At 45.2% G+C, this 25,049-nt stretch overlaps 1 protein-coding gene across 4 annotated transcripts; it reads right to left on the bottom strand.

Annotated features, from left to right (window-relative positions):
* Positions 1–5: 5 nt before the first annotated feature.
* ZDHHC3 (zinc finger DHHC-type palmitoyltransferase 3) lies at positions 6–24,509 on the bottom strand. 4 transcript variants are annotated; one of them, XM_015854145.2, is made up of 7 exons: positions 24,420–24,509; positions 18,073–18,402; positions 15,844–15,968; positions 12,017–12,113; positions 10,089–10,170; positions 7,841–7,971; positions 6–1,789 (listed from the first exon to the last, which is right to left on the bottom strand). In XM_015854145.2, the coding sequence occupies exons 2-7, from the start codon at positions 18,376–18,378 to the stop codon at positions 1,556–1,558; spliced, it is 975 nt and encodes a 324-aa protein (XP_015709631.1). In that variant the 5' UTR covers positions 18,379–18,402; positions 24,420–24,509; the 3' UTR covers positions 6–1,555. The 4 variants fall into 4 exon arrangements, with proteins under 4 accessions (XP_015709631.1, XP_015709630.1, XP_015709632.1 ...); XM_015854144.1 differs by lacking the exon at positions 24,420–24,509 and adding an exon at positions 24,302–24,416; XM_015854146.2 differs by lacking the exon at positions 24,420–24,509 and adding an exon at positions 20,143–20,390.
* Positions 24,510–25,049: the final 540 nt, after the last annotated feature.

Raw genomic sequence — 25,049 nt, 5'->3', positions numbered from 1 at the left:
GGGAATGCAGCATGGAAATATTCATTCTTTATTAAGTACAATTAGCATTTGGAGGCATAAACCAGAGTTATGATTACCAAAATATATATATTTCCAAGAGATACAGGTTCTTTACTTGCATAGAAAGCCTGCTTTAAAAGACCATGAATTCTGCTCGTGGCCACTGTGATCCCATCCGCCATGGATTGAAGCCCCACGCTGCATTGCTGATGGAGTCCAGCCCAGGTCCCTTTTTGGCAAGCCACAGCCCGGGCTGGAGGTGAAGGCACAATGCCACAGGGAGGGGAAGGGGGCTGGTTTCAATTGAATGGAAATCACTTTGGTCTCAAGCTACCCGATGGGAGTTACACTATGAGGTGGATGCCAAGGCTTGGAGTGAAGCACGATGCTCCAGCTCATGAGGACCTCTGCTGATAGAGATTTTTGCCATGCTGCACTGAGACTGAGCAGGAGGGTGCTGAGGAGCGAGGGAACACCCTGATTTCCTGCTGCCAGCATTCTTCCAGCTCCTGCTCCTTTGATGGGTAAAAACATGGCAGCATGGAGCAGGCAGAGAGGAGTCCCCCCCTTACTGCTAATGTGACAGCTTCATCCACCCCAAATGCTGCTTCCAATGCTGGTTTCCCTATGGGGTCCTGCAACCCCATTTCCACCCACAGGTGGGAGAGTTAACTGAGAACAGCAGCCCACAGCTGGGGAACACCCACCAGCTGCTCCCAGCTTCCACCTTACGCACCTACACTTCTCCCTGTAGAGGTTCACGTACATCCCCCATGTCCCTGTGATGCAGACCCTGACATGCAGGCACGAGGGTTAGTGCAGAAGTGAAACAGCTTCCCATCTCCCCACCACGCTGCTTCATTGGGCCAACCTACAGCAAGAGGATACCGCAGTTTCCCCAAGATGCAGCACGTTTCCCTTACCCAAGTCATTTTTTGATAGGCACAAAGTTCCTTATGCATTATTTTACATTTCTTCCCCCCCCCTTAAATCTATTATTTTCATTGAAAAAGGGGAGAAACACAGGGGGTCACTATGGTTCAAAACATCTCCCCTTGTTATCCTGGGTTGTGGCCCCACTGTGCTCCAACCAGCCACCCACTGGACTGTTTGTTACCACATGTTCAAAGTCCTTTATCGCTGCCATGGGGAAAAACTAACAAAATCCTTGCAATAACAAGTGGAATCTGGGCAGGAAAAGAGGCAACACTCATCCAGCCAGTGCAATGAGGAGATGAGGCCCCACAGCTCCGGCCCCACGCCTGGGTCTCTCCCTGAAGGCCACACAAGAGCACCTCAATAAGTCAGGACACAGCTCCAAAGGGCGTGCGGCTCTCACCTGGGGTAAAACTTGCTCAGGAGATTTGCATTGCTTCTGCTGGTGCTGTACCCGACTTCCCCATAAATAGTCCCAAACTATATTCTGCACCACAAGTACCCGAAGTACAACTGAACAAAAAGACAAGAAAACCCACCCTGCCTCTCCACCATGAGTTGGTAATAAAATAACACGCACCGCCTGGATGCGACCCTTGGCCCTTAGGAAGATGCTGTGCTACTCATGGGGCACTTGGATGGACACCTCTCGAGCCAGGAACTGCTCGATCTCCTCCTGTGTCATGATGGCGGCCGCGGGGGCAGCAGGGGTTGGAGGTGGGCTCCTGCAGTCCATGTTGGAGAAGGGGTTGAGCCAGGACAGGGACAGACTACCACCAAAGGCCGCCTTCATCCCCTCCCAGCCTCCAGTCCGCTCCCAGGTCGGCTTCTGCTTCTTGAGGCGCTCGATGCCCTGCAAGAAGAGGAGAGTTTGGGGTCGTATCACATTCAGAACAGGTATTTGAGCTGCATCATGGTGCTCACAGCTTAGCTACTAAGATAGACAGACAGGCAGACAGACAGAAATCCTGCTGCACCAATGGATTCATCCCTAGATGTAACATCAAAACCCCAAAACAGGACTCAGCTCATGCACAGTCCCAACCTTGGCAAATCATTTGGGATTAAGTTGGTATTGCTTGGTAAGAAGGCGGTTTCTGGAAGGTCATCCCTCTTTCAAACTCAGACCTCTACTCCCAGTGCTTTTAGAATCCAGCAGGTAACAAAATACAATTGCAACCTGAAATTTCATCTTATTTGGGCTTTTTTTTTTTTTTTTCTTTACAGTGGTTCAGATACAGGAGAACACCGCTGTATTTCTCAGGCACTGGGAATTACTACAGCCAGACGTTGCTTGGTAATGACAACTGATATGAGAGCATGCATGTCTGGCACTAATTAAGAGCAAATATTGAGGCCAATCCCAGTGTGAAGGAGCACTGGGTCATCTCCAACCCATCCTCTTCCCACAGCCACATTGACCCTAACTGCTCAGATCCAGAGCACAGCTCAGCAGTGACATTTTACTCTGGAAGTCCTCTCTATGTAGAAACTGAGTACTTGGGGCTCTTGTTTTTAGGACCACCCCTATGTGAAGCCAGGCACACATCTTCATGCCCACCTTCCGTGTCACACATGAGATGGAGTCAGGTTTGTAGATGAGTGTATCAATGACAAAGGTGACAGGGCAGAAATGCTGCTTCTTGAGAAGCAAAGACATGGGAGCAAGTTCAGTTCAAATCATTTAAATAGCGGGACACAAACCAACGCTCTGATCTGATTCTGGAGGTGTTCTCTATGTACCCACAAATCATCTCAGAGCTTTGCAGGGGGGAGATAACAACGTGCAAGTCTCTGTGGCCCCATCCAACCTGGCCTTGTGCATCTCATGGGATGGGGCACCACAGCTTCCAATTGGTTGTATAACCCACTTTGATCCACAGTGCTGAAAAAGGGGGATAAGGATCATGAAGCCCCATCTTCCCAAACCACCACCCCATCACTCAGAACAGCATCTGCCAACCACGGCACTAAGCGAGGTCAGCTCAAGGCTGTGCTAAGGGCAGCACAGGCAGCAGCAGCACAGCAGGCAGGGCAAGGCTGTCCCTCTCCTCTCCATGCCCAGCCCCACCGATCCCTCCAGGGGACATATTTAAAACAGACAAAATTGTTCAAAATCAGCTCCTGTTTCACATTCTGGCTGGCTGCCACAGTCATCAGGGCGTGAGGAAGGTTACAGAAAGGGAGGGAAAGATAAAGAAAGGTTCCCAAGATACCTATGTTGACTTTGTGATGTGCAAGCGCAGATAAATAGAGCCGAGTGGGAAAAGGATCAGCAGCCAGGAACTGATCGTTTTACCAGCAGCTCTGTGTAATTGGCTCCCAGCCCCATCTCTCTCAGCACCCATTTCTGTGTCATGCCATACAGGGTGCTGAGGGCTCTGGCTTGGGAGCAGTGATCTGCAGCCAGCTCTCACGGCTCAGAAGGAAGGCATTTGGTTCTCTTCATGTGCTTGTAAAATCCAAAAGGCACAAGTGAATAACAGCACATAAAGCAAAACCAGAACGTGCAATTCAGCATTGAATTACATTGCGAGATGCATTCAGTCATTACCTGTCTGGGTGAAAAAAGCCAACCCAGGTCAGACCAAGCTCAAGAAGCCGTGACAGATTTCCCCAAAGCCTCAAGAAATTAAGAACAGCAAAGAAGTTTTGGTGTTTTTGGTGGTTTTTTTTTTTGGAAAAGTTTTATTGCATTTGTTTTCCATATGGAAGCATTGACAGATTGAAAAGATGCAGCATTCACATTACTTCCAAAATGAGACATCCACTAAACTTCTCCTTCCCTGATTTCCCTCCATCCCCCCCAAACCATGGCTTTAAAGCAGTCTAAACACATCATCTTCCAAAAAAAAGATACGGCTTTTATTTAAACCAAGGAAAGAAAAGATTCCTTGGAATTCCCGGACGCAGCTGTATTTGTAGTTTTTCCTTTGTTTGCAATATTCTGATAGGTCTATTGGAGTAATGACCCAAAAACAGAGCAAAATTCCTGCCCAAACACAAGGTGTCGGTCACAGTTATGAATGGTTTGGCCTTACCTGTTTCTGGAATGCCTTCCGTCCCTCCCTCTTCCATCAGCACACAGTCCATGACAGCACACACGCTCCTTAGTGCCGCCATTTTAACATACATACACATCATGTGCACACGATAATAGATTGACAAAGCTCTACACCAGGGTGATGCTAAGAACATAGACTCAGTCTCCCTGGCATAACGATACATCCCACCAAGGTTAGTCGTTATCTGTCTGCCTCCGGGCATTCACATCAGTTTTTGAAGGCTATTTAACAGGCATTGCTCCAACAACTCATTTACCAAGACAAACGCACACCAACGCAATGCTGCTGCCATTCTAAGCATTTAAAAATTAGATTCTTTCTCTTCTGCAAACGTAAGGCATTTTAAAAACCCACCGAGCCTTCTAGATCTGCCACGGTTACCCTAAGATGGCAGCGCAAGGGAGGGAGCAGACAAAAGAAACCCAAATGCCAGAAAGATGGAATCGATTCTGTAGCTGGAAGGCAAAACGAGGGGGAAGCAGTCTTGGCAATATTTGCTTTAAGTACTTGAACTGTGTGTAATCACCAGGTCAACTGGTTCTCTTGCTGTGTCACATTCTCGTCTTGCGCCTTTTGATAAAGTGAAGGGTCTACTTCCCAGTTCAAGTTCACTTCTGAAAGAGCAGCGCGCTCCTTCAGGAAGTCCAAAGGTGTCTGTGTAGGACTTGGCACTCATATGTCTTCCACAGAGCTCAGCGCAGTCAGGAGACAGCATGAAAACCTACTCAGAAGAGGTGGGTCACAACGGAGAAGGAAAACTCCCTTCACGTTAGATATGCCGTACAGAAAGCAGAGAGAAACAAAGGCCAGTGAAGTTAACATGATTAAGAAAAAAAAAAAAGAAAGAAGAAAGAAAGAAAAAGCAACAGCAGCAGTTTTCAGCCAGAGATATAGAATTATCTGAAATTGTGGAATACAGGGCTTTTTTTTTTTCTCTGCAATTATCAGCCATTCATTAGACATAAAAAAAAAGAAAATAAACGTTTGTCTTGCTTTTCGTTTTAAACATTCATGGAAAATTTGAACAGTAGTGCTGCAATATATTTCTATCTTAGTGGAAATGCTGGTCAAGAACTCCTCAGACCACATACTGGTATGGGTCTGCTTTTCCTTGGTCTGGTGTTGCGAATGGGCTAAGCCATGCTATAGAGAACGGATGGCCAAATACTGCTTTCATGTTCATCCATTTTGTTTTTTTAGCCCATCTTCTCTCTTCCTTTTTCAATTGCTCTATTCCCTGAAAACAGAAATATCACATTTTCAGTCAAACGTTCAGTTTTTGTAGCTCTGGGTTTGTGGAAAGGTCTATTCTCGTTTAGCCCTTATCCAAAGGATGGAGTAAGAACATTAAAACACATCTTTAGAGCCTCTCCTTTTCTTTCCATTGCTTTATACTACTAATAATAATGCTAATAATCAAAAGATAGAAAATATTTCTCGGAAATAGAACTGCTTTAATTTTGTTCAGGTCTGGAAACTGCATCAAACCTTTTAAGACCTGCCCTCCAATTGCCTGCGTTGTCAATTAAAAACCCCACCACATAAAACGAACTACAAAAGCACACGCTTTAATGGCTGAAAGCATTATGTGCTAACCAGACAGGGGAAAAAAAAAAAAATATTTAGAGGAAGCAATTCTAGGTTTGCAGACAAAAAAAAACCCCAATGAGATAATCTCTATAATGCTCCCAGGTTCACCAAGCAAGTTCAGAAAGTTCAGATCCACCCACGGCTCCATGCGGCTGAGTCTACCTGATGCCTCTCCATGTTTCATTAAATCACTGCCAAAACATGCATGGGCCGACAGCAGGGAGAAAAGGTTAAATGAGGTAACGATTGGAGAGAAATCATTAGCATTGTTTAGTAAAGGTTAGAGGGAAAATAAAAATAAGCCACCGAGCCATCAGCTGGAACACTCACTGGGCAGTCATTCTTAAAACAAAAAACAAACAACCACCAAAAATCTGCCCCAACTCAGATCTATGCAACCCATAAACGTGAATTGGGTCTTCCAGCTAAGCTATGACTGGCTGCCACAGAAGTAAAATTAACTGGTGCAGTCACTGGAGAGCGTTATTCTTCCACGGGTAGCGCTTTTGCAAGGTAAGCTTCTCCTGACCTACAACACCTCTCCTGCGCTATACATTAATGCACTGTAATACATCTGTGCGTCTCAAGTTACCAGTTCTGGGTGCTCTGCAGAAAAAGCTCAGACAAATGCAAGAGCTGCAGTGACCCCTGAGAATGTCACCTCCAAAGGTAAGGGCAAAATACTGGGGACCTGGGTGCTTCCAGGCAGAGAGGAAGCATCCCAAGGGGACAGCACGCACAAGATGGAGAAGGAGGTCTCCTGGGGATTGGAAGAAGGTGAGAAAGGTCACAACACAGTCTTGTCTCTAGAGTGTGACATATAACTCTGAAAGAGGCCTTATCAGCTAGAATTTCACTCAGAAATATCCTGTGCTCAAAACAGACTGTTTGCCAGACCCAGCTGAAAGCCAGCCAAATTAACAGACAACACAGAGGCCTCCAAAGAGCAAAATCTTTACTGCTAAATATTAAAAAAAAACCCAAAAAGTAAATCAAAAGCAAAACCCCACAACCAAACAGAGAGCGTCCATATCTTTAATTTACTTTGTGGCTTCAGTCCTTTCCCACATAAGAGTTTCCTGAATTTGAGGGGGAAACAAAGGAGACTTATTTGTGTACTTGACTATGGGAAGCAGCTTCTAAAAATTCCTGCCAGGTTTCAAAGAGGGAGAAATTTGGGTGATGGTTTCACAGAGAGCATTGCTAATTTATGCACTTATTAATTCAGGCAGGACCTTGTTCCATATGACACTGTACTCTGTTGCGGAGGTCTCCCTGGCAGGAAGAATAGCTGCAGCCCTACACTGAGCACAGAAGAGCCACAGTGTGAACATCGGCCTTTTGAGAAGCCAGGCAGAAAAACATGTACTGTAAAGAAGGCTAAGGAGTGATGCGTTCTAACACACTGCAATGACAGTCACAGCTCTCCAGTGGCAGCCAATGTATTTATTCTAGCTCCACCTGGCCACAAGTAAAGTGAAGGGTAAGGATGACTAAAGGAGGCAGGGTACCCTGCTCCCTCTTTTAAGACTGTATTTATTTTTCCTTTCACTCCAGTTAATTTCAGTCCTCTGATGTGAGCTATCGTATCTCTGAGCGTGCTTGGTGAAAGCCAGCAGCATTCACGTGTGGGATTATCACCAGGAGGCACCAGCTCCACCTTTACAGAAGCAGCAAGTGCAGCAATGTAAGGGCAGCAACATTACTACGTCACCTTCACTGTGATGTATTCAAACACAGTGGTTTGGCAGAAGACTGTACCCACCACTGCTGGACTGAATTCCACTTCTAGGAATGTCTCCACTTTCACCTGTTGTTTGTTGGGTATTTTCCCTCTCCCTTGAGAACGTTTTTTGAACTGTTTAACAAGCTAAAACTGAATATTTTCTAGCACACAAAGCTGCACACTGTGCCACCAGCAGGAACACAGCAAAATTTGAAACACCAGCCTAGCAGCAATTCATTAAAGGAAAAATATTCTTGGTAAACCCTGTTACCAATGCCTTACCTTACCAGCGGTAATGCCTGATCCCATAACATCCCAGCCAATAATTGCATAGGTGGACACCACTCTCCTCACAGTGACTTTCAGAGAGCACAGTCTGTGAACTGTGCTGGTTCAGTTGGTCGCATTGGGTTTTTCCTCAGAAGGGACACGTGGATTCCCAGTGCAATGAGGTTAAGACCCCATAACTCTTTCTATTAATGGTGAGAGACAAGGTAAAGGAAAGAGGGCGTGGAACACCCACCGTTTCATCAGTGCAGATGGAGTGCACTTGGGTCCCAAACATAACCGAGGTGAAGATGAGAAAGAGGAGAGCCTCAAAACACAAGAGGATGAGAAGGATCACTGTAGTTGGTGGAGAGAAGGAGCTGCATTCTGTGAAAGACAAAACAGCAGAGTTGGAAGGGGAGAGATCAGGTAATGCAGCAGCTGCAAAACACCCAGTAGGCCATGAGTTTTCAAAATAAACTACATAGTGATCATAATCGAAAAGGGGCACAGGGAAGCTCAGACTTCCTGAGGATACACAACAATGAAGCAGTCACTGCTACAAGTTGAACAAAGCAACAAGAAAGCACCACAGGGTTTTGCTGTTGTTGTTAAGCAGCAGATTCCTTTTCCAGTGAGATGTTTTCCCAACCTGCTAGTCAGGAGCTCTTTCACTTATAGTTCACTTACAGCATGGGCTTGCCTGGGCTGCATTGCGTCAAGAGGAATTGTCTTGGACCACATGTAAAAATATATAATAAAGTAACAAAACCTATGTTTTTCTATATTTTTTATTAAAATGTAAAAAGCAGAAAGCAACAGAACTGCAACATTAGTGAGATGTTTGGCCTTGTTTTTATGAAATACGCATCAAAGTCTGGTTCAATGGAAGCGGCTGCAACTGTGAGTTCTCAAAGGAACTCCTGGAACTGGTGATGATTCAGTCCATTGGACTTTATGCAATTCTCACCTTAGACAATGATTTGCATGACATTATCCATTTTTAAAGCTTTTGCACATACATTTTCTTAGATGTACGATGCAGTGATAGTTCATCAAACACGAGTTGCTGGTGGCAGTTCCATCACCTGCCATTTAATTTAATAAATCCTTCTTTCTTTTTTTTACTAGTCATTGCTGGGGCACCTTCAGTAGCTATACCACAATGTATCTGCCACACTTGCCAAACATTGCTTAATAAGCACACCATCAGTAAACAGCTTAGATATTTTTTGCTACTACATGACTAGCTTTTATTAACAGTCTGTTTGAGTTTTAACCTTATAAAAAAAGATTTTGTTCTGTCTTCTGAGATGCTGTGAGGTAGGAAACCTAATAGGAAATATTAATATTGGCGACCACTGCATGGTTCTCAACAAGCAGCACAAGCACGTGCCATATGCAGTATGCACAAGGTATTGTTAAAAAAAATAAAAACAGATGAGTATTTCTCCCATGAGCAGATGTGAAGCTTCAAGAGATAAGCTATGATCAGGTACAACCAGCAAAAATGTAAGGTAACTGAACAACAAAGCCATCTCTTGTAAGTGCCCTCTTCTGCTGCCAAAACCTGGAACAGGTGGGAAATTGTTTCCCCCACAGACACAAGCTTGGAGAAAGGGACCTTCCCTTTGATGTGTCCTTGCTACCATAGTCAAATCCAGATGTTCTCAGTGCCATTCAGCAGCTGATTGGCAAAGTTCTGAAATGCAGAACAACCTTGCCAAATTCAGCTCATAAGCGTGAGTGTACCCATCCTCCACACTGTTATAAGCTAATAAAACCCATCCTTAAGCACAATGCCGCATTCTAAGAAAAGGGAATCCTAAGAGAAGGGAAGCTAATCTCCTTCCAAGACATGTGCAAGCTGCACGTACAACTTCTGGCACCTGTCTCTTTGTCTCAGCATTATCTAGAGGATTTCCCCATACTCACACTTTTTAAAAACATACCTCAAATGCTTATGTGATAACTTGCTAATTTGTTGCTCCAGAACGAGGGCTGGCAGTTTATTTTGGTTGTTATTGATTTTTTTTGTACGTGTGCTTGGAAAGGAATTGTTTGTTCTCGTGAGGGTGGATTTTTGGATCTGAGTTAACATGTTTTCCTGGCAGTCTTGCACGAATGATTCACGTTACCCTCCAAAAAGAGCATACACATTCGCCTTATCTTGCTTTGGCATTCAGGAAATCAGTGCTGCATTTAGGAAAACAGTAATTTACTACACACATACTATCTAGGAGTCTTTATGTCTTAGCTTCCCCTTAGGCAGTATCAACTCTAAGACAAGACTTTTCAGAGCAAAGATCCTGGTAGGTCAGAAAGAATTATGAAGTTCCAGGACTGATCATAAAAAAAATAAAAATTGAAGATCACATAACAGAGCTTTGATGCTATTCTCCTATTGCTGATACAAAAGGGGCTGCCTTACAAGCAAACTGAATTAGAAGGTCTTTTCCACAGGATAATCTGATATTTTAATTAGATGCTTCATTAGTACTCACTTGTCCAGTCTTCTTCAAAGCAATACAAGAAGTGAAATCCCACCATAATTAGAGCATGCAGGGAAATCAGTGCTATATACATCTGGAAAAAAAAAGTAATGAGAAGAAGGATGTAGTATTGGCATCAGGCAAAGACCAAAATACTCATTTTCAACAACTTAAAATCAAGTGCAGTGTTCAAACGTAAAAGAACCCTAAAACCAAAAATCAACAATTTCCATCCCCCAAATAAAGCAACCTGATGGTGGCAATCACCAAGGTGACACCCAACTCATTCTGGCTTTACCAGCAGCTCCAAGGGCATGAGAAGAAGTTTAGTCAAACCCAGACGTTTAGTAGTAAGCCAGGCAGACACAAAGCCTGGTGTCCTGCACCTCAGTGTGGCCTCCTAGACAGAGTGCAGCCCTTGCCTCTGCTGAGCACAGCGCAGCACCCTGACATTGAGGTGTTGTGTTGTCAAAGCTTATGTCCGTGTTCTCAAGCATGAGAACGCTACAGTTTACCAGTAAAACAACAGCTAATTCGTTTTAGCCACAATAAGCACTTTATCTGTTTTCCAGTTGGAGAAAAAGGATTTCATTTTTTTTTCCCCTTTAAATAAGTGTTTTTCCCTGAGGCAAACACTTGCATGGAAAATTTCTGTCAGGCATCAACACTTTGTACTTAATCCATCTTTTTAAAACCCTGTCTTAGCTTTGCAACAAAACACTTCAAACTACTGGCAGCACTACAATACAATTAACAGAGACAAGGCTAGAAAGGTGACTCTCCTGGACCTACAGACAGTAGCAAGAGTCCTGAGATACTATATATGAGGGACATTTTGTTACAGGGCAACCCTATGGGAGCAGGAAACAGCAACAGAAGAGCATTTTGCCTCCTCTCAGAGCTGGAAGGTGCTGCCATGCTTTCAGCTCCCCAGGTCTTAATGAGACTAAACAGGAACAAAACCAAAAGAATAAATAAAACCAAAACCTTTGGTTCTTTTGCAACTACTCTGGCTGTCTAATAGAGCCCACTTGAAAGTAATGGCAGTTTCAATGGAAATAGAAATCCTTTTGATATGATTAAAGCATCTTGCTTACCCCTCACAGAGAAAACAACCTTGCTCAAGGGAAAGAAAAGGGGTTTTGTTCTGTAACCCGCATCCTAACAAGTTACGCCGTAGAAAGCAAGTTTAGGAGCAAGACTTCCCTCTTAATTGAGTTTTTTTCCCTTTCCACTTGGTAACACGCTTCCTTGAACCTACAGATTTCTCCAAAGACTTATTAGTAAAATAGGGCATCACTAAGAAGCAGCCTTGCAACACTCACACTACTCCCACAGGACATTTGCAGTCGCTTTGATGAAGCAGATTTCCACCCTCCCGTGTAAGTAGTATTCAAGTCTGTGCTCCTGCTTTCTTCCACATTATCCGACAGATAACACCACAAAAAGTCAAACATCTCCTTGGTTTTCAAGCACAAAAATAAAATGCTTGCAAGCAGAACGTGAACAGTGCTTTCCAAAGGGGACGTAGATTTCCCTCTCCTCGCTTAAGATGTGAAGCCATCTCTCATTATGCAGTCTCAGATAGGTGCTCCTACAAGGACAGTATTTAGGTACCCCATGTATGGGCTGAAACTCTACCAAACACAAAGCAGAGTGAAAGAATAGACAAATCACTTGAACTGGGAAACAGCACACCGATCACTACACAAAACAAGCTTCATAAAGCCCTGGCAAACATTTTCTGTTCTGCCTTTTCCTGCTTCTTATATTGTGTGTATTCCCTAATTAGTGAAACAGGAGTCTGCAGGAGTTCCCTGAAAAGCTCTTATGAAACAGGAAAGAAAAGCAAGCCAGCTTGGGAGCTGCTTCAGAAACGACATGCAGCGTTTTGTGGCTGCACACTGGACAGCCTCAAACAACATGTGCAAAATACTTACTGTAAACAGTACAAAGTACTTCTGGTTATTCTCTCCTACGCAGTTATTGACCCATGGGCAATGATGGTCCATTTTCCGGATACACCTCTTGCAAACACTGAAAGAAGACAGAACTTTATTTATAGCACATTCCGTTCCAGGAATACAAGAATTCACAGAAATTTTAGGAACACAAGGACATGAAAGAACCAGAAGTGAAACATAATGAGGTTCAACAGGGTGATGCACTTGGGTCAGGGCAATCACAGGGGTTACACAGACTGGGCAAAGAACCCCTTGAGAGCAGAAGGACTTGGGGGTCCTGGTGGACAAGAAGCTGAATATGAGCCAGCAGTGTAAGCTTGCAGCCCAGAAGGCCAACTGTGTTCTGGGCTGCATTAAAAAAGGGGTGGCCAGCAGGAAGAGGGAGGTGATTGTCACCCTCTACTCAGCTCTTGTGAGGCCCCACCTGGATACTGAGTCCAGGCGTGGGACCCCCAGCACAAGAAAGACACAGAGCTCTTGGAGTGGGTCAAGAGGAGGGTCAATAAGATGATCAGAGGGCTGGAGCACCTCTCCTACGGAGAAAGGTTGAGGGAACTGGACTTGTTCGGCTTGGAGAAGAGAAGGCTCTGGGGAGACCTCACTGTGGCCTTTCAATATCTGAAATGAGTGCATAAACAGGAGAGGGTACGACTGTTTATGAGGGTGGATAGTGATAGGATAAGGGGGAATGGTTTTAAACTGAGACAGGGGAGGTTTAGATGAGATATTAGAAGGAAGTTTTCCACTCAGAGGGTGGTGACGCACTGGAACAGGTTGCCCAGGGAGGCTGTGGATGCCCCATCCCTGGAGGCATTCAAGGCCAGGCTGGATGTGGCTCTGGGCAGCCTGGTCTGATGGTTGGTGACCCTGTATGTAGCAGAAGGGTTGAAACTCAATGATCATTGTGGCCCTTTTCAGCCCAGGCCGTCCTATGATTCTACAAAATCAGAACCTCTGTAAATTTACTATTCGACACATTAATATTTCTGGTTCTGTCTGCCAAAATCAGCCACACAGTACAAAATGACCACCATAAAAAATTCATGTCAAGCAATACACACTCTCATAACATTGTCAGAGGTTCTGCCAAAATACAGTTTGAAAAATACATTCAGGCAGATGGAAAGATTGTGTGTTAGCCTGATTTTAATCTAACTAGTCTCTGAAAACATCCACAGATTAAAAACTAACCAAAAATCCCACCTACAACACAAAGATGTGAAAAACGATTAATAAGCAATAAATCTTTTCAGAATTATCAATCACAGAATCATATCATCATAGATTGGCCAGGGTTGAAAAGGATCTCAAAGATCATCTAGTTTGAACCCCCTCTGCCACAGGCAGGGTCTCCAACCACTAGATCAGGCTAATGGTATGTAAAGGTTTATGAAGCAAATGTGAGAACAGACTCTTGAAAACAAGGTAAGCCACACGCTGGCACAAAACAGCCATGGCAGATAGTCAGGAAGATATTACCACAATATACATCCAAGGTACAATTAGATGTTAAAGTGCTTCACAAAACCACACTAATAAAATCAAAAATTCAAGTTCTTGCCAGCAGGCACGCTGTGGCTTGAAGTCAAATAATTAAAAGACTGCTACTTTGTCTGAACATCATTCTCCTGGTTAGTCAGGAACTGCTCCGAGCCTCATAATAAAAGAGGTCTTATTCTCTGCTGCTTTCTCATAGGACGGCAGACAAAAGGCTGTCTCCTGATACCGCATCGCACAAACAAGCACAGAAATCAAATATGAAAAAGCACAAAACCCCAAAGCAAACAAACAATAGCCCCATAAAAGGGAGCAGCAGCAGCAATTCCAGAACAATTCTGGCAGCTCTGAAATAGGAAGAATTGAGGGCTGCCTCACTTCATTTTCATTTTTCTTCTCAGAATTAAAAATATTTTGACCTTTGATATAAACAACAATACCCAAACACTTAAAGAGAGCCTCAAATAAATACATAAGCACGTTCTTATGAGCACTTATGAATAAAGAATAGAAAGCCTCTCTCTGAACAGCCCTGCACTGACTGCACAGCAGGAGGAGTTAATCCCAAGGAGCCCTGCCATGCCTGAACAATCAATGAGCTGCTATGGTCCTGATGCTAAGGGAAAGGCTGCCTGAGCAGGTTGCCAGAGCAAGAGCTCAGACAGGCACAGGTAGCCTGTTACCTACTGACTTAGAGACAGCAGAGAACAGAAGAAGCCTCATTCTGCTAGAATAAGCAACTCAAAATTGTTTTTGAGTTATGTGCTACTCCAATCATGTTGTGTTGTAAAAACAAGTTATCTGCCTGAAAATGTCAGACTTAACAGGACAAGTATCAACCGTTCACCCAGGAAAGAGGCAGAGGGAGAAGGGTGGATGGGATAAAGCAGGAGGGTGCCTCCCTGTACTCCAGTTTAGTTTGTGTGTTCTTCTGTGTGAGCGCACACACTTCCCTTTGGCTCTGAAGCAGGTTGAGCACTAAAGCAACCCCTACAATCGCTGCCAGGTCCAAGTTCCCCAAAAAGGGACAGCCTGAAGCAGTTAAACCAAAGAGTTCCACAAAGGAAGCATCTAAGGCTGGGAGGAGACTTACCATTCTGTTTGCATACTATAAGGAGGTGGATAATAGGCAGAAAGTGAAACTAGCTGGTTAAAAAGGATGCACAGAACCAAGGACCAAAAGCGGTGAACAACAGGGATTGCCCATACTCAAATACACTCCTGTCAACAGCCCGGCTTCCAAACACTGGAAGGAACGCAGCTGGGCACCAGGGATTCATGTGAATCAAAAAGCACTGAGTTCCCTCATGCTCACAGCTGGCAACACCTCCTGCTGATGCACATGCGCAGACTTGGGGTGTGAAAGTCGATCAGATCTCCCTACCCCACAGGGAACATTAGGCTGAAGATACTCAACACTATTAATGCACAGTGGATAGATTTCCCAAATTTTAACGTCTATAAAATTAACTTAAGAATGGAGAACTGTGGAGATAAGGTTTTGTGTTGTGCCAAACAGCCTTTTTCAATTGCCTACAGTGTGAGTCATCAGCCAGACAGCATTTTAGAAGTGAAGCTTCATTCATAATTGAAGACGTGTCAGAGGGGATTTTACAGCGGCATTAATAAGTGATAGGAATGATCACATTGCTCCTACTGAATAACCAACTCCTGAGCTGGATTACAACAAAAAGCCAGCAACAAAAAATTTGCACACTAAAGCTCTGAGATCTGAAAAACACAAACAGCAAAGCATGTTTGTTCAGCTCAGTCACATCTACGTACCTCCCTCCCCACAAGACCTCTGCCTGAATCCAGTAACCACGACACGAGCTCTCCCAGTGTGCATTGTGGTTTGGGGATAGATACTCAGCCAGTTCTAAATCTATAGACAATAGGTCTGACTTAAAAGTAAAAAGGATGCTGACCTTTAAAAGACATTTATGTTGTATGGACTTCTCTGCTTTTTGGTCTTTAAAGAACCTTTTAAAGTCATTTTAGGTCTTTTTTCACATGATAGCCAATACAGAAGGTCAATGACAGGTCTGAAGCAGCACTCACATGAAGTGTTTCTCATTTTGCAAAACGTAATCCTAGCCTGCTGAAGATGAAAACATCCCTGAAAACCTCTGAGATTTTTACGCAGAAGCTTGAATTCATTTGCCACTTTTGGCAATGGAATTTGAATGCCAAACTCTCAATTTAATCACTCAAGTCTCACACTCTAATAATAATTCAAGCACACGGGACAACTCTTGAGGCCCAGAGGTACTTGATAAAAGAGCAGTCAACAGAAAAGACTTTACCTGCAGTGATGTGCTCTGTCAGGTTTGATGCTACAACATTTTGGGCACTTGTAAACCACCTGTCCTGGCTTAAGCTGTAAACTCTCAATGAACTCTTTTGTTGCATTACCTTTGGGCACAGCACCCTGCAGAAAAGGAAAACAAACCAGAAGATTATCCTGTGAACACTGTCGGTGCTCAGAATAATAGGGATGACTTAAAACTATTGAAGGGGAGGGAGGAAAAACAGGAAAAAAATTCTCTAGTATCAAGAGGGAGTTAGGAAGAGCAACAAGATCCAGAAAAAAAAGCTATAACAAGGTGATCTTAATATATAGAACAATATATTAAAACATCTCTCTTAAAAACAAAGTAAAACAAGCAGCAGTAAATCCTTACACATAAGGAATCAGTCTTTTGTAATCTCACCGTAATTGTCAAATATTTAAAGAGTTCTTATCCCCCTCCCCACATCTATCAATGGATTTATCATCCCAGTGTTTCTCATCACAAATTGAAGACAGCAGATTTTTTAACTCAAGTCGAAGCAGTTACTTGTGAAGTACCACTGTGTACAGCAGCGGTTACTGATAAGCATCTAATACATTTATAGCAGTACTTCTGTTGTGTATCTGATATTTAAGTCGGATTTAATGTTCAAACAATGCACTCTAAGAGTCCTTCCGTCCAAGTAAGACCAGGCAAAATGTTCTTGTTTGGACTACTGTGATGTTAAAATAATGTCTTTCAACAGGAGAAGCTGCTGAACTTTCAAAAGTTTTCAAAACATTCAAGAGTTTCCAGCCCTTGGCCATAAATTTGATCAAAAGAGGAAAAAAAAAAGATGAAATGTGACATATGAAATCACCGCTGGTGCTCTGACACAATGCATTGCTGTAGGTGCAGGCTTATATACTGAAATAAAACAAGGGATTGAACATTTTAACACATTTTTGACGGAGCAGCCTCTTCTTAAAGCTCTATTATTTCTCAACAGCAATAAAGAATAGTAACGCATATTAACAAAAGAACTGTACGTTAAAGCATATCTTTTCCAAATTCCTCTGTGCAGAGATTTTATCTGTTTCTCTGAAGCTGCGCTTGCTCAGCCTGCTTTAAAATACAGTTTTTGTTTCAAGAGTGACCGCTAGCTCTGCGAAATAACACCAGAGACCTGAAGGTCCACAATATTGAAGCCACACAACATGTAATACTTAACAATAACACTTAGATAACAAATTGCTACAACCTTGTATTTGCGAGCCCAAAGACCACACGTTTCAGCACCTCAACTACAGCTCAAATTCCTGCCCAGCAGCAGTAGCATGCAATCAATCAGTCTTTGCTTTACCACAAACTGCAAAACTACCCCAAATCAAGTAATTTCTGCAGCTCTGCAGCTTCTTGAAGAGCTGAATAGTAATGCAATAAAAAACTGCACTGAAGTTTTAACAGCACCTAAAAAGGTTTCAAGTAGGAAATGACATTTGGAGGGAATAATTTGAATATCAGGGATGCACTGCCATTCCCAACAGCAACAAAAAGACTCAGGAGGAAGGAGAGAAGGAATCTAAGCTTGTTTTTCCTTCTACAGTCTAGTCTGAATGGGGCTTTGAACTGAACATAGTTTCCAGAGGTTGATAAGCAAAATAAGCACAAGTCAATCAGAATAACTATCATGGCATCAAACCATCTCTTATTAGAGAAGCGGTGTCCTACAAACAGAGGCAAGGGAGTGCCACAATCCATACGCTTCCTGTTGGCCTAAGAACTTTCAGCTGGTAGCATCCTTACATAATACTTGTTTTTGCACAGCCCAATAAACTTCATTACAACACAAGTGTGAGAGATGGCTGCACGGCTTTTCAAAACTATGAGCGTCCTGCTTCATTCTGCTAAAATAATGCTTGCCAAGGCAGATAACCAGAACCAGATTTTCCTGCTTCGCTGTTTTGTCAAGACATGACAAGCCACAAACATGAGATCCAGCATCTGTGAGAAAAGTCTCGGGGAGAAACGCTCTCCTCCTCAGTGCAGAAAGAGAAGCTGCTCTCACAAGGAGAATCTACAGCTGGGTCCTCAACTATGCATTTGACTTGAGTGGGATGAGGAATTAGCCTCCCACATCAGCAGCCTCTCAGCAGGCTGACACGCAGAAGTTATTTAAATCTGCCACTCACTCAGCAACTGAGTTACTCAACACTGATCAGATAAGAAAAACACTGCTTTTTTCTTCCGAGAGATACTTACTGGATCTGTCAGCATAGCACGAAAATGTGAAGCCAAAGCGAGGAACGCCAAGGTGTTGAACAGCGTGCCATTGATGACACTATAAACGTAATCTCTTGAGGGAACTAGCATGACAAGAAGGACTACGAAGTCTGCATAGACAACCAGAAGCCATGTCATTATAGCACAGACCATACCACAGCCATCTCGGATGAACCACATTGTTCCCAAGGAAGCACGGCTTGGAGGTGGAACACACTTCTCTGGCTGGAGGTATTCAGGTGTCCTTTCAATATCTCTGAAGCGGTGGACTGAAGAATTCATCATAGGCTATTATGTCCATACTTGCATCTGAAAGAGAATCAGAAACAGCACTCACAGCCTCGCAAGGCCCTCCGAGATCCTTTCACACGGCAGGATGGGATCTCATGAGACACTCCCAACTACAGAAACTGCATAGAAACAGTGGAAAAAGATGAACCAAACAAAAAATAATGGAAGTTATTATAATGGAATAATGAAAAGTTTGGAAGCCAGACTCTCATGCTTATCAGAACACCTCTTACTCAAGAAGACTCTCTAAGTGCTTTTAAGATTTGCTTAATCACACGCTGACTCCAGCCACCCCCACTGAGGAAAGGCAGCAAGTGCTCTGTGCCAGTTAGTGCCAATGGGAGAGGCTGCAGAAACACCTGGGCAGAGCAGAGCCCCTTCTGCTGGGTCAGGCACAACGAAGTAAGAAGATCCTGGGGGCTCAATCCACACATACAGCTCAGGAGTAATGGCAGCAACTCCTGAAGCAGCAGCTCATACAAAGACTTTTACAGAACTCCCCAGTCTTGCTTGGACTGTGCTCTTCCCTCCACTGGCTTTACCACCCCCTGGGGCCTGCTACTTCACTCCACTCCATCCTTCAATAGTGTTTGCTTTGCCCCCCTTCTGGAACTCCTGGATGCTTTGCAAGTGCCATTCACACACACAGCCACTTCTTCAAGAAGTGTTTGCACAGTATTCAAAATACTTAAACGCTGCAATCAAAAATGGGCTTGGCTACTAAATACACTGAATTGCATGTGCCCAGCAAAAGGGCTCAGCTGCCTCCCCCCTTGAAACGTAAGGACTGGTTTCATCTCTTTCATCTCAGCGCTTGTTTCCATTTCAGTTCAGAGAGAGGAAGACGATGCTCACTGCTAGTTACGTTCTCTGCCAAAAAGTTCACAATGAAGCTATTTTTGGACTCAACTGTTGAAAAAAATACCAAAAAAAAACCTTAAAATATACTATTGCTTAGACAAAACAGATGCGTTTTATAGTAAATGCAGTGAGATCACAGAAGAATCCAGAACATTAAGCTTCTCTCAAAGCATTTATGGCTCAGTTCTGTCCAGGAGAGGGAAAAGCTCTATTTCAGAAGCACCAAGCTCCACAGCCATGCTGCTGCCCTATCCAGACAGTAATGGGGATGACAACTTGCAGGGCTAAAGCAGGAAGCTGGTTCACTCCAATGGAAGTTATCCCAGAAACAAAGCACAAAATAAAACTATTGTACAAGTACCAAAGGAGAAACAGGTAGGACCCTGGAGGCACCTCACCTGAGGGTCCAGTTCCTGCAGTACAGAAAGGAAGCGAGTAAGATGCAACAGGCCTCCAACACTGACTTCTGGCTGGAGGACAAGCATGTTCTTTAATGCACTCAAGTTATTTAAGACTACTTTCAGAGTCATCATTGAGCAACAAAATGAAAAATCAGTAATTGCTCTATGAGCACTATTCATTACTTGAGAAACACTTATGTGTTTCTGTGTACACAATTCATATAACACTTACTGTGTTATAGTTTTGGCCTGCTGCCCCTTGTCCTCCTCCCCACTTTGCATCACCAACAAACTTGTTGAGGGTGGGCTCTATCCCTTCATCCAGGTCATCACCTTACAGTCATGCTATACGAGCACAGAGTCTCAGCTCCCCTTCCACATAATGTTTTTAATTCCTCGTTCTGACCTACATAAACATCTTTTTGTTTATGCTGGCTAACCTGGTATTTTCATATTAAAAAAGAAAGGGGGATTGTGGCATAAGGGAATAACTCACCCTGGCTGCCCTGCCCTGGAATCACCCTGCACAGGAGCTCAGTTTGTCACACATAGTGCGTCAGCCCTTCCTGCTCAGGAGCACACAACCACAAGGACCCGATCACTGCATCAGGCTGCAGGGACGTCAAACAATGACAGCAAACACGTCCAGTCAGCTCCGTGTCACAGTGAAACTTTTCTTATCTAGAAGGCATTTAGCATCATAGGAATAATCAAAGGAATATGTAACATGCGCATTAGAAACGTAAACAAAAGAAATTAAAATCCACTTCCTCTTACAATGAACACTTATAATACACAGTTACACCTTCTATAAATTAACTATCTTTTGACTTGACGTCAAAAAACACACACAAAAAAAAAGCTATTTCTAATGGCCTGTAACTGCTGAACAACACGTTAAGAATGCATGAAGAACTGAGCTGGGCCTTCGTCCAGTGGGTACCTGAATGCAGTTTGATGTTCTGATCTCACAAGCAGTAGCACACTGCTCACCGTCACCTGGCTTATCTGCACCTCATTACTCATGCTGGGAAAACCAAGCACCTCTGTGTGACTATACTGCACTATTACACAGAATCACAGAATTATGGCACAGACATTGCAAGTGTCTCCCCTATTACAAGTCCATTTAACGTTAAACTGTGGGGAGGAGTTACCTGCACTGACTATTGAGTTCTGCACTACACCAACTACACGCTGTTTGACTCAGATCAAATTGTCACAGGGCAGAGTCTGTTCTGCCAGCCCTGCTGCAGCCACCCCAGGAGCAGGGGAACAGCTTAGGGCAGTTTCAGCCTAATGAGGGGGTACAAAGAGGGAATGACCTCAAAGAAACCTGTCCGATCTAGGAATTCCCACCTCAGGGCCAACAGATACAGGCTGGGAAGGGACGGCCACACAGAGCACAAACCCCACAGTTTTCTCACTAACACCACAGTAATAAAACAGCAACTTCTGCAGTCTCAGTGGAATTCCAACAGCATAACAGTAAGGAAAATAAGGCCAAAGTTTCTTAATTAAAAGAACGTCTGTGGTACACAGTCTCTCAGGACAGATGACAACAGTTTCCTGGTTAATGCCTATATCGTTTCTGTTTAGCCAACACGTACGTATTGTATAAATAAATTATGATGCAACAAAGACTGGCCTGAGAGTCTTGAGTTATTGACAAACAGCTGCACCTCCACCTACAAAACCCCTTGGCTGCTGGCCTGAGAGCAGGAAAAGAGACAAGAGAAAGTGGTTACTGTCCAACGTACATGGACACAAAAGGGTGACAGAACCAGTTAATGAGGAGATGCAGGTCACACAGGCAGTGAGGAATCAGGTCAGGCTTTTCCCTGCCACTAATGGAGGCCCTTCAGAAGCATGAACCAGTCTCTCAGCCTCTCCTATTGCTTTCCCACTTTGGCCTACACTTCTTCCCTATCACAATAGGGTCTTACACAAGTGGATGAAGGCTTTAAGGCATTCAGATTTAAAATACCTAAATGCTTCACCTAAACAACTAGATACAGAAAGACACGGGGTGTACATTAAATAATGCATGGATGAAACAGTGGCAGAAGATATCACCTTCAGCTTGTGAAGGCCTCAAATTAAACAGGGGTTGTCAGGATCCAACTTGATGATGTTAAGACTTAACCAAGGAGATTGCTCTGGTGCCACTTTGGGAACTGGAAAAACCTGAATGTTCAGAGCTGCCCTGTATTAAGGGCTTTCAAACAAAGAACTTTTCAGTTGGCAAGCAGCATTATTTTTGCTCAGTGTTCTGCTGGCAAGCACAAATGGTCCCTGTCACCAATTTTCTATGGTTAAACATTAATTCTGTTATCATTTGAAAGGCTGATTTCCATGTGTCGTTATAACTGTAAAACAATATACTACCTGTCTGCTCCACACTGCATTGGACATCAGTGACCCATCAGTCACTGCAAAGATCAAAGATGTGAATCACACACCACCCTCACCCTTCACAGAATCACAGAATTATCAAGGTTGGAAAAGACCTAGAAGATCATCCAGTCCAACCATTACCAATACTTCCCAGCTAAATCATATTCATCAACACAACATCCAAATGCTTCTTGAACACTCCCATGGTTGGTGACTCCACCACCTCCCTGGGCAGTGCATTCCAATGCCTGACTACCCTTTCTGAGAAGTAATACTTCCTAATGTCCAGCCTGAATCTCCCCTGGCACAGCTTGAAACCATTCCCTCTAGTTCTGTCATCGATTACATGAGAAAAGAGGCCAACCCCCAGCTCACTACAACCTCCCTTCAGCTCACTACAACCACCCTTGTTACAGCCCTCTGATCTCTGTGTCTGTGTTGGGGTACTGCAGCCTTCCCACTAAGACTGGAAATAAGGCTGCAACTATTTCGCTGTCTTTTCTTATTAAGTAACACAGTGCTTCACATCACCTTTATTCAGCCCTACCGCTTCAATCTGAGCCCATTTGTTCTAACTTCCAAAATCTGCTCCACATTTAAGGCTGGTTCTTATTATTGCAAAACTCACAGCTGAACTGCACAAATGCACCATCCAGCAGCAGGCCAGCAGCACAAACATCAACAAGAGCCGCTCTCTTCCTCCCATTCAACATTTCTCCCTCAGCCACAGGATATTAACGCCAAGCTTTCCGCACCCTTCCTTGCAATTAGAGCTCACGGAGCAGCCGTACCCAAGATTTGCCTGGCTGGAGCTGCAGCCCAAGGCACTGCAAAGCACCCGGTTCCTGGGGCAGAGCCAGAAGCAGTTCAAGGGAGGTCTCCTGCTCCTGCATACTGGTCACCCTCTGCACACCAGCTGGGAGCTGGCACTGCTTGGGGCCTTAGTGTCCGCAGATCCACTGCCATCCTCCTTTGGGCTCCCTCTCAGAAGGGCAATGTGTGAAGCGCTCCTGGCAGGCTTGCTGCACTGCAGCTCCAAGCAAGGTGCAGACTATCTCTTTTTCTTCTCATCCACACAACCCAGGAAACAGACAGCTCTCATCAGGAAAGCTCTAACTTCTCATTTACTCCAAAAGCAACCTGGAATTTCAGATTAGTTATGTGCATCAATCAAATGTGATGCTCCGGGTACCATCACTCAGCTCTGGTTTGCTTCAGCCGGCTAAGCACAGGACGAGGAAAATCAAAAAGGACAATGTTATACGTTGTCATGTATTGCATTACAAGCCATCTGCTCTTAGGAATGGAGAAAAAACCAACTGTATTCCAGGGCATCACTCTAAGAAAAAGGTGATTGTATGCAACAGGGAGACCAGGGGAACCATACCCTCACTCTGTAACACCAGTGGGGGCTGGCTGGGTGCAGCCACACAGGTGTCAGACCGATCAAGGTGGCTGCCCATCGCTAACACCATGGTCTCCTCGATGAGGCTGTACCCCATTACAGATGTGATCTAACAGCAAGGCCGCACAAGCATGTTTGCATGAAATAGTGCATCACATGGGTTTAAACCACACTGATCACACAGAGCAGCTCTTGGAGGTGCGTAGGAACCAAATACCCTAAGTGAGCCTATGCTGGGATTCATCACAACAGAGCCATCTCTGCTTGGATTGTATACGCACTGCCACGGGCTCAGCCGGGGCACGGCAGGTGTTTTGGCTGAGGGATGGGGTACTCATCTTCCTCCAACCTGCTCCAACAGCTGGAGTTAAGTCACGCTTTGGCTCTGTCGTCTGTCACCTTACAAGCAGTTCCAACGACAAACACACAAAATCTTGTCTGCAACCACACTTCTTACAATGAAAAATGGCAACAGAAACACACACAGCGATGAGCTGCTTGTGCCAAATCACGCTGGAGGTGCCCCCCGCCCGCAGGCACACCGCACCGCCGCCGCTTTCCAAACCGATAACCACCCGGAGGGAGCTCACACACCGTACACCCCAGCGAGCACCTCGCTCAGCGTCCCGCGGGGTGACAAGCCCCGCTGGGCCGGAGGCAGCGCTCGGAGCCGCGTGGTACCCGGGACACGCCGCGGTGGGGCAGGAGGGAAAGAGGGGAGGGAGGGCAACGTGGGCCTCCCCGCAGCCCATGTCACGGCCCGCTCTGGAAGGCGCTCCCGGCCGCATCCCCCTTTACCTCACCCCACCCCACCCGTAGCCCCGCGGTCCCGTGGCTCTGCCCCGCCACCTACCCGCAGGCCGCCGCCCGCCGCCACCTCCCATCCGCCCCGCCGGAGCGGGCGCCCCGCGCGCGGCACTGGGCCCGGCGGAGCGCGGTTCCCCCCCCCTCCCCAAGCGCCGTCCCCTTACGCGATCCCGGCGAGGAGGTGGGGCGGCAACGGAGGAACCAGGAAGTGGCGGCTGGCGGCCGGCGGCCCCGCCCCGGGCCTCGGCACCGCAAAGCCGGGCAGCAGCAGCCGGCACCTGCGGATTTAGCGGCCGCTGCCTGCGCTGCTTGCAGCTTCACCGGGCAGCGTGAGCCCCTGCGTGCCGGGCGGCTCCATCACGGTCTTTTTCCACTTCCAGCTGGCTAAAATGAGGCAGAAGGCATCGCTTTGTCCTTGTTATAAACGACACCGCATCCTGTGAGCAGCGAGGAGCTGCTGGCTGCGCTTCCAGTCTGGGATGGATGGCAGACATGGAGGAAGGAATGAAGGAAGGAAAGCTGCCCCTCCTTGTGTCTGAGCGCTGTGGGTGCAGCTGGGAGCCAGGCAGCACCAGCGCCATAACCTCACAGAATGACCCGGGTTGGAAGGAACCTCAAGGATCATGTAGTTCCAACCCCCCTGCCTGGCAGGGCCACCAAACATACACATTTACTAGATCAGGTTGCCCAGGGCCCCATCCAACCTGGTCTTGAACACCTCCAAGGACGGGGCATCCACAACCTCCCTGGGCAGCCTGTTCCAGGGCCTAACCACTCTCCTGGTGAAGAACTTC

Source organism: Coturnix japonica, chromosome 2 (genome assembly GCF_001577835.2).
Source record: "Coturnix japonica isolate 7356 chromosome 2, Coturnix japonica 2.1, whole genome shotgun sequence".
In the NCBI taxonomy this organism is placed as follows: Eukaryota; Metazoa; Chordata; class Aves; order Galliformes; family Phasianidae; genus Coturnix; species Coturnix japonica.
Note: the sequence above shows the minus strand (reverse complement) of the source record. Positions and strands in the feature narration are given on the sequence as shown.

Coding starts and splice junctions, on each gene's coding strand:
- ZDHHC3 (XM_015854145.2), bottom strand. CDS start 18,378: ATGATGAATTCTTCAGTCCACCGCTTCAGAGATATTGAAAGGACACCT. Junction 10,171..12,016: donor AGTACTTTGTACTGTTTACA/GTAAGTATTTTG, acceptor TTTTTTTTCCAG/ATGTATATAGCACTGATTTC. Junction 7,972..10,088: donor CTTTGAAGAAGACTGGACAA/GTGAGTACTAAT, acceptor TGTCTTTCACAG/AATGCAGCTCCTTCTCTCCA.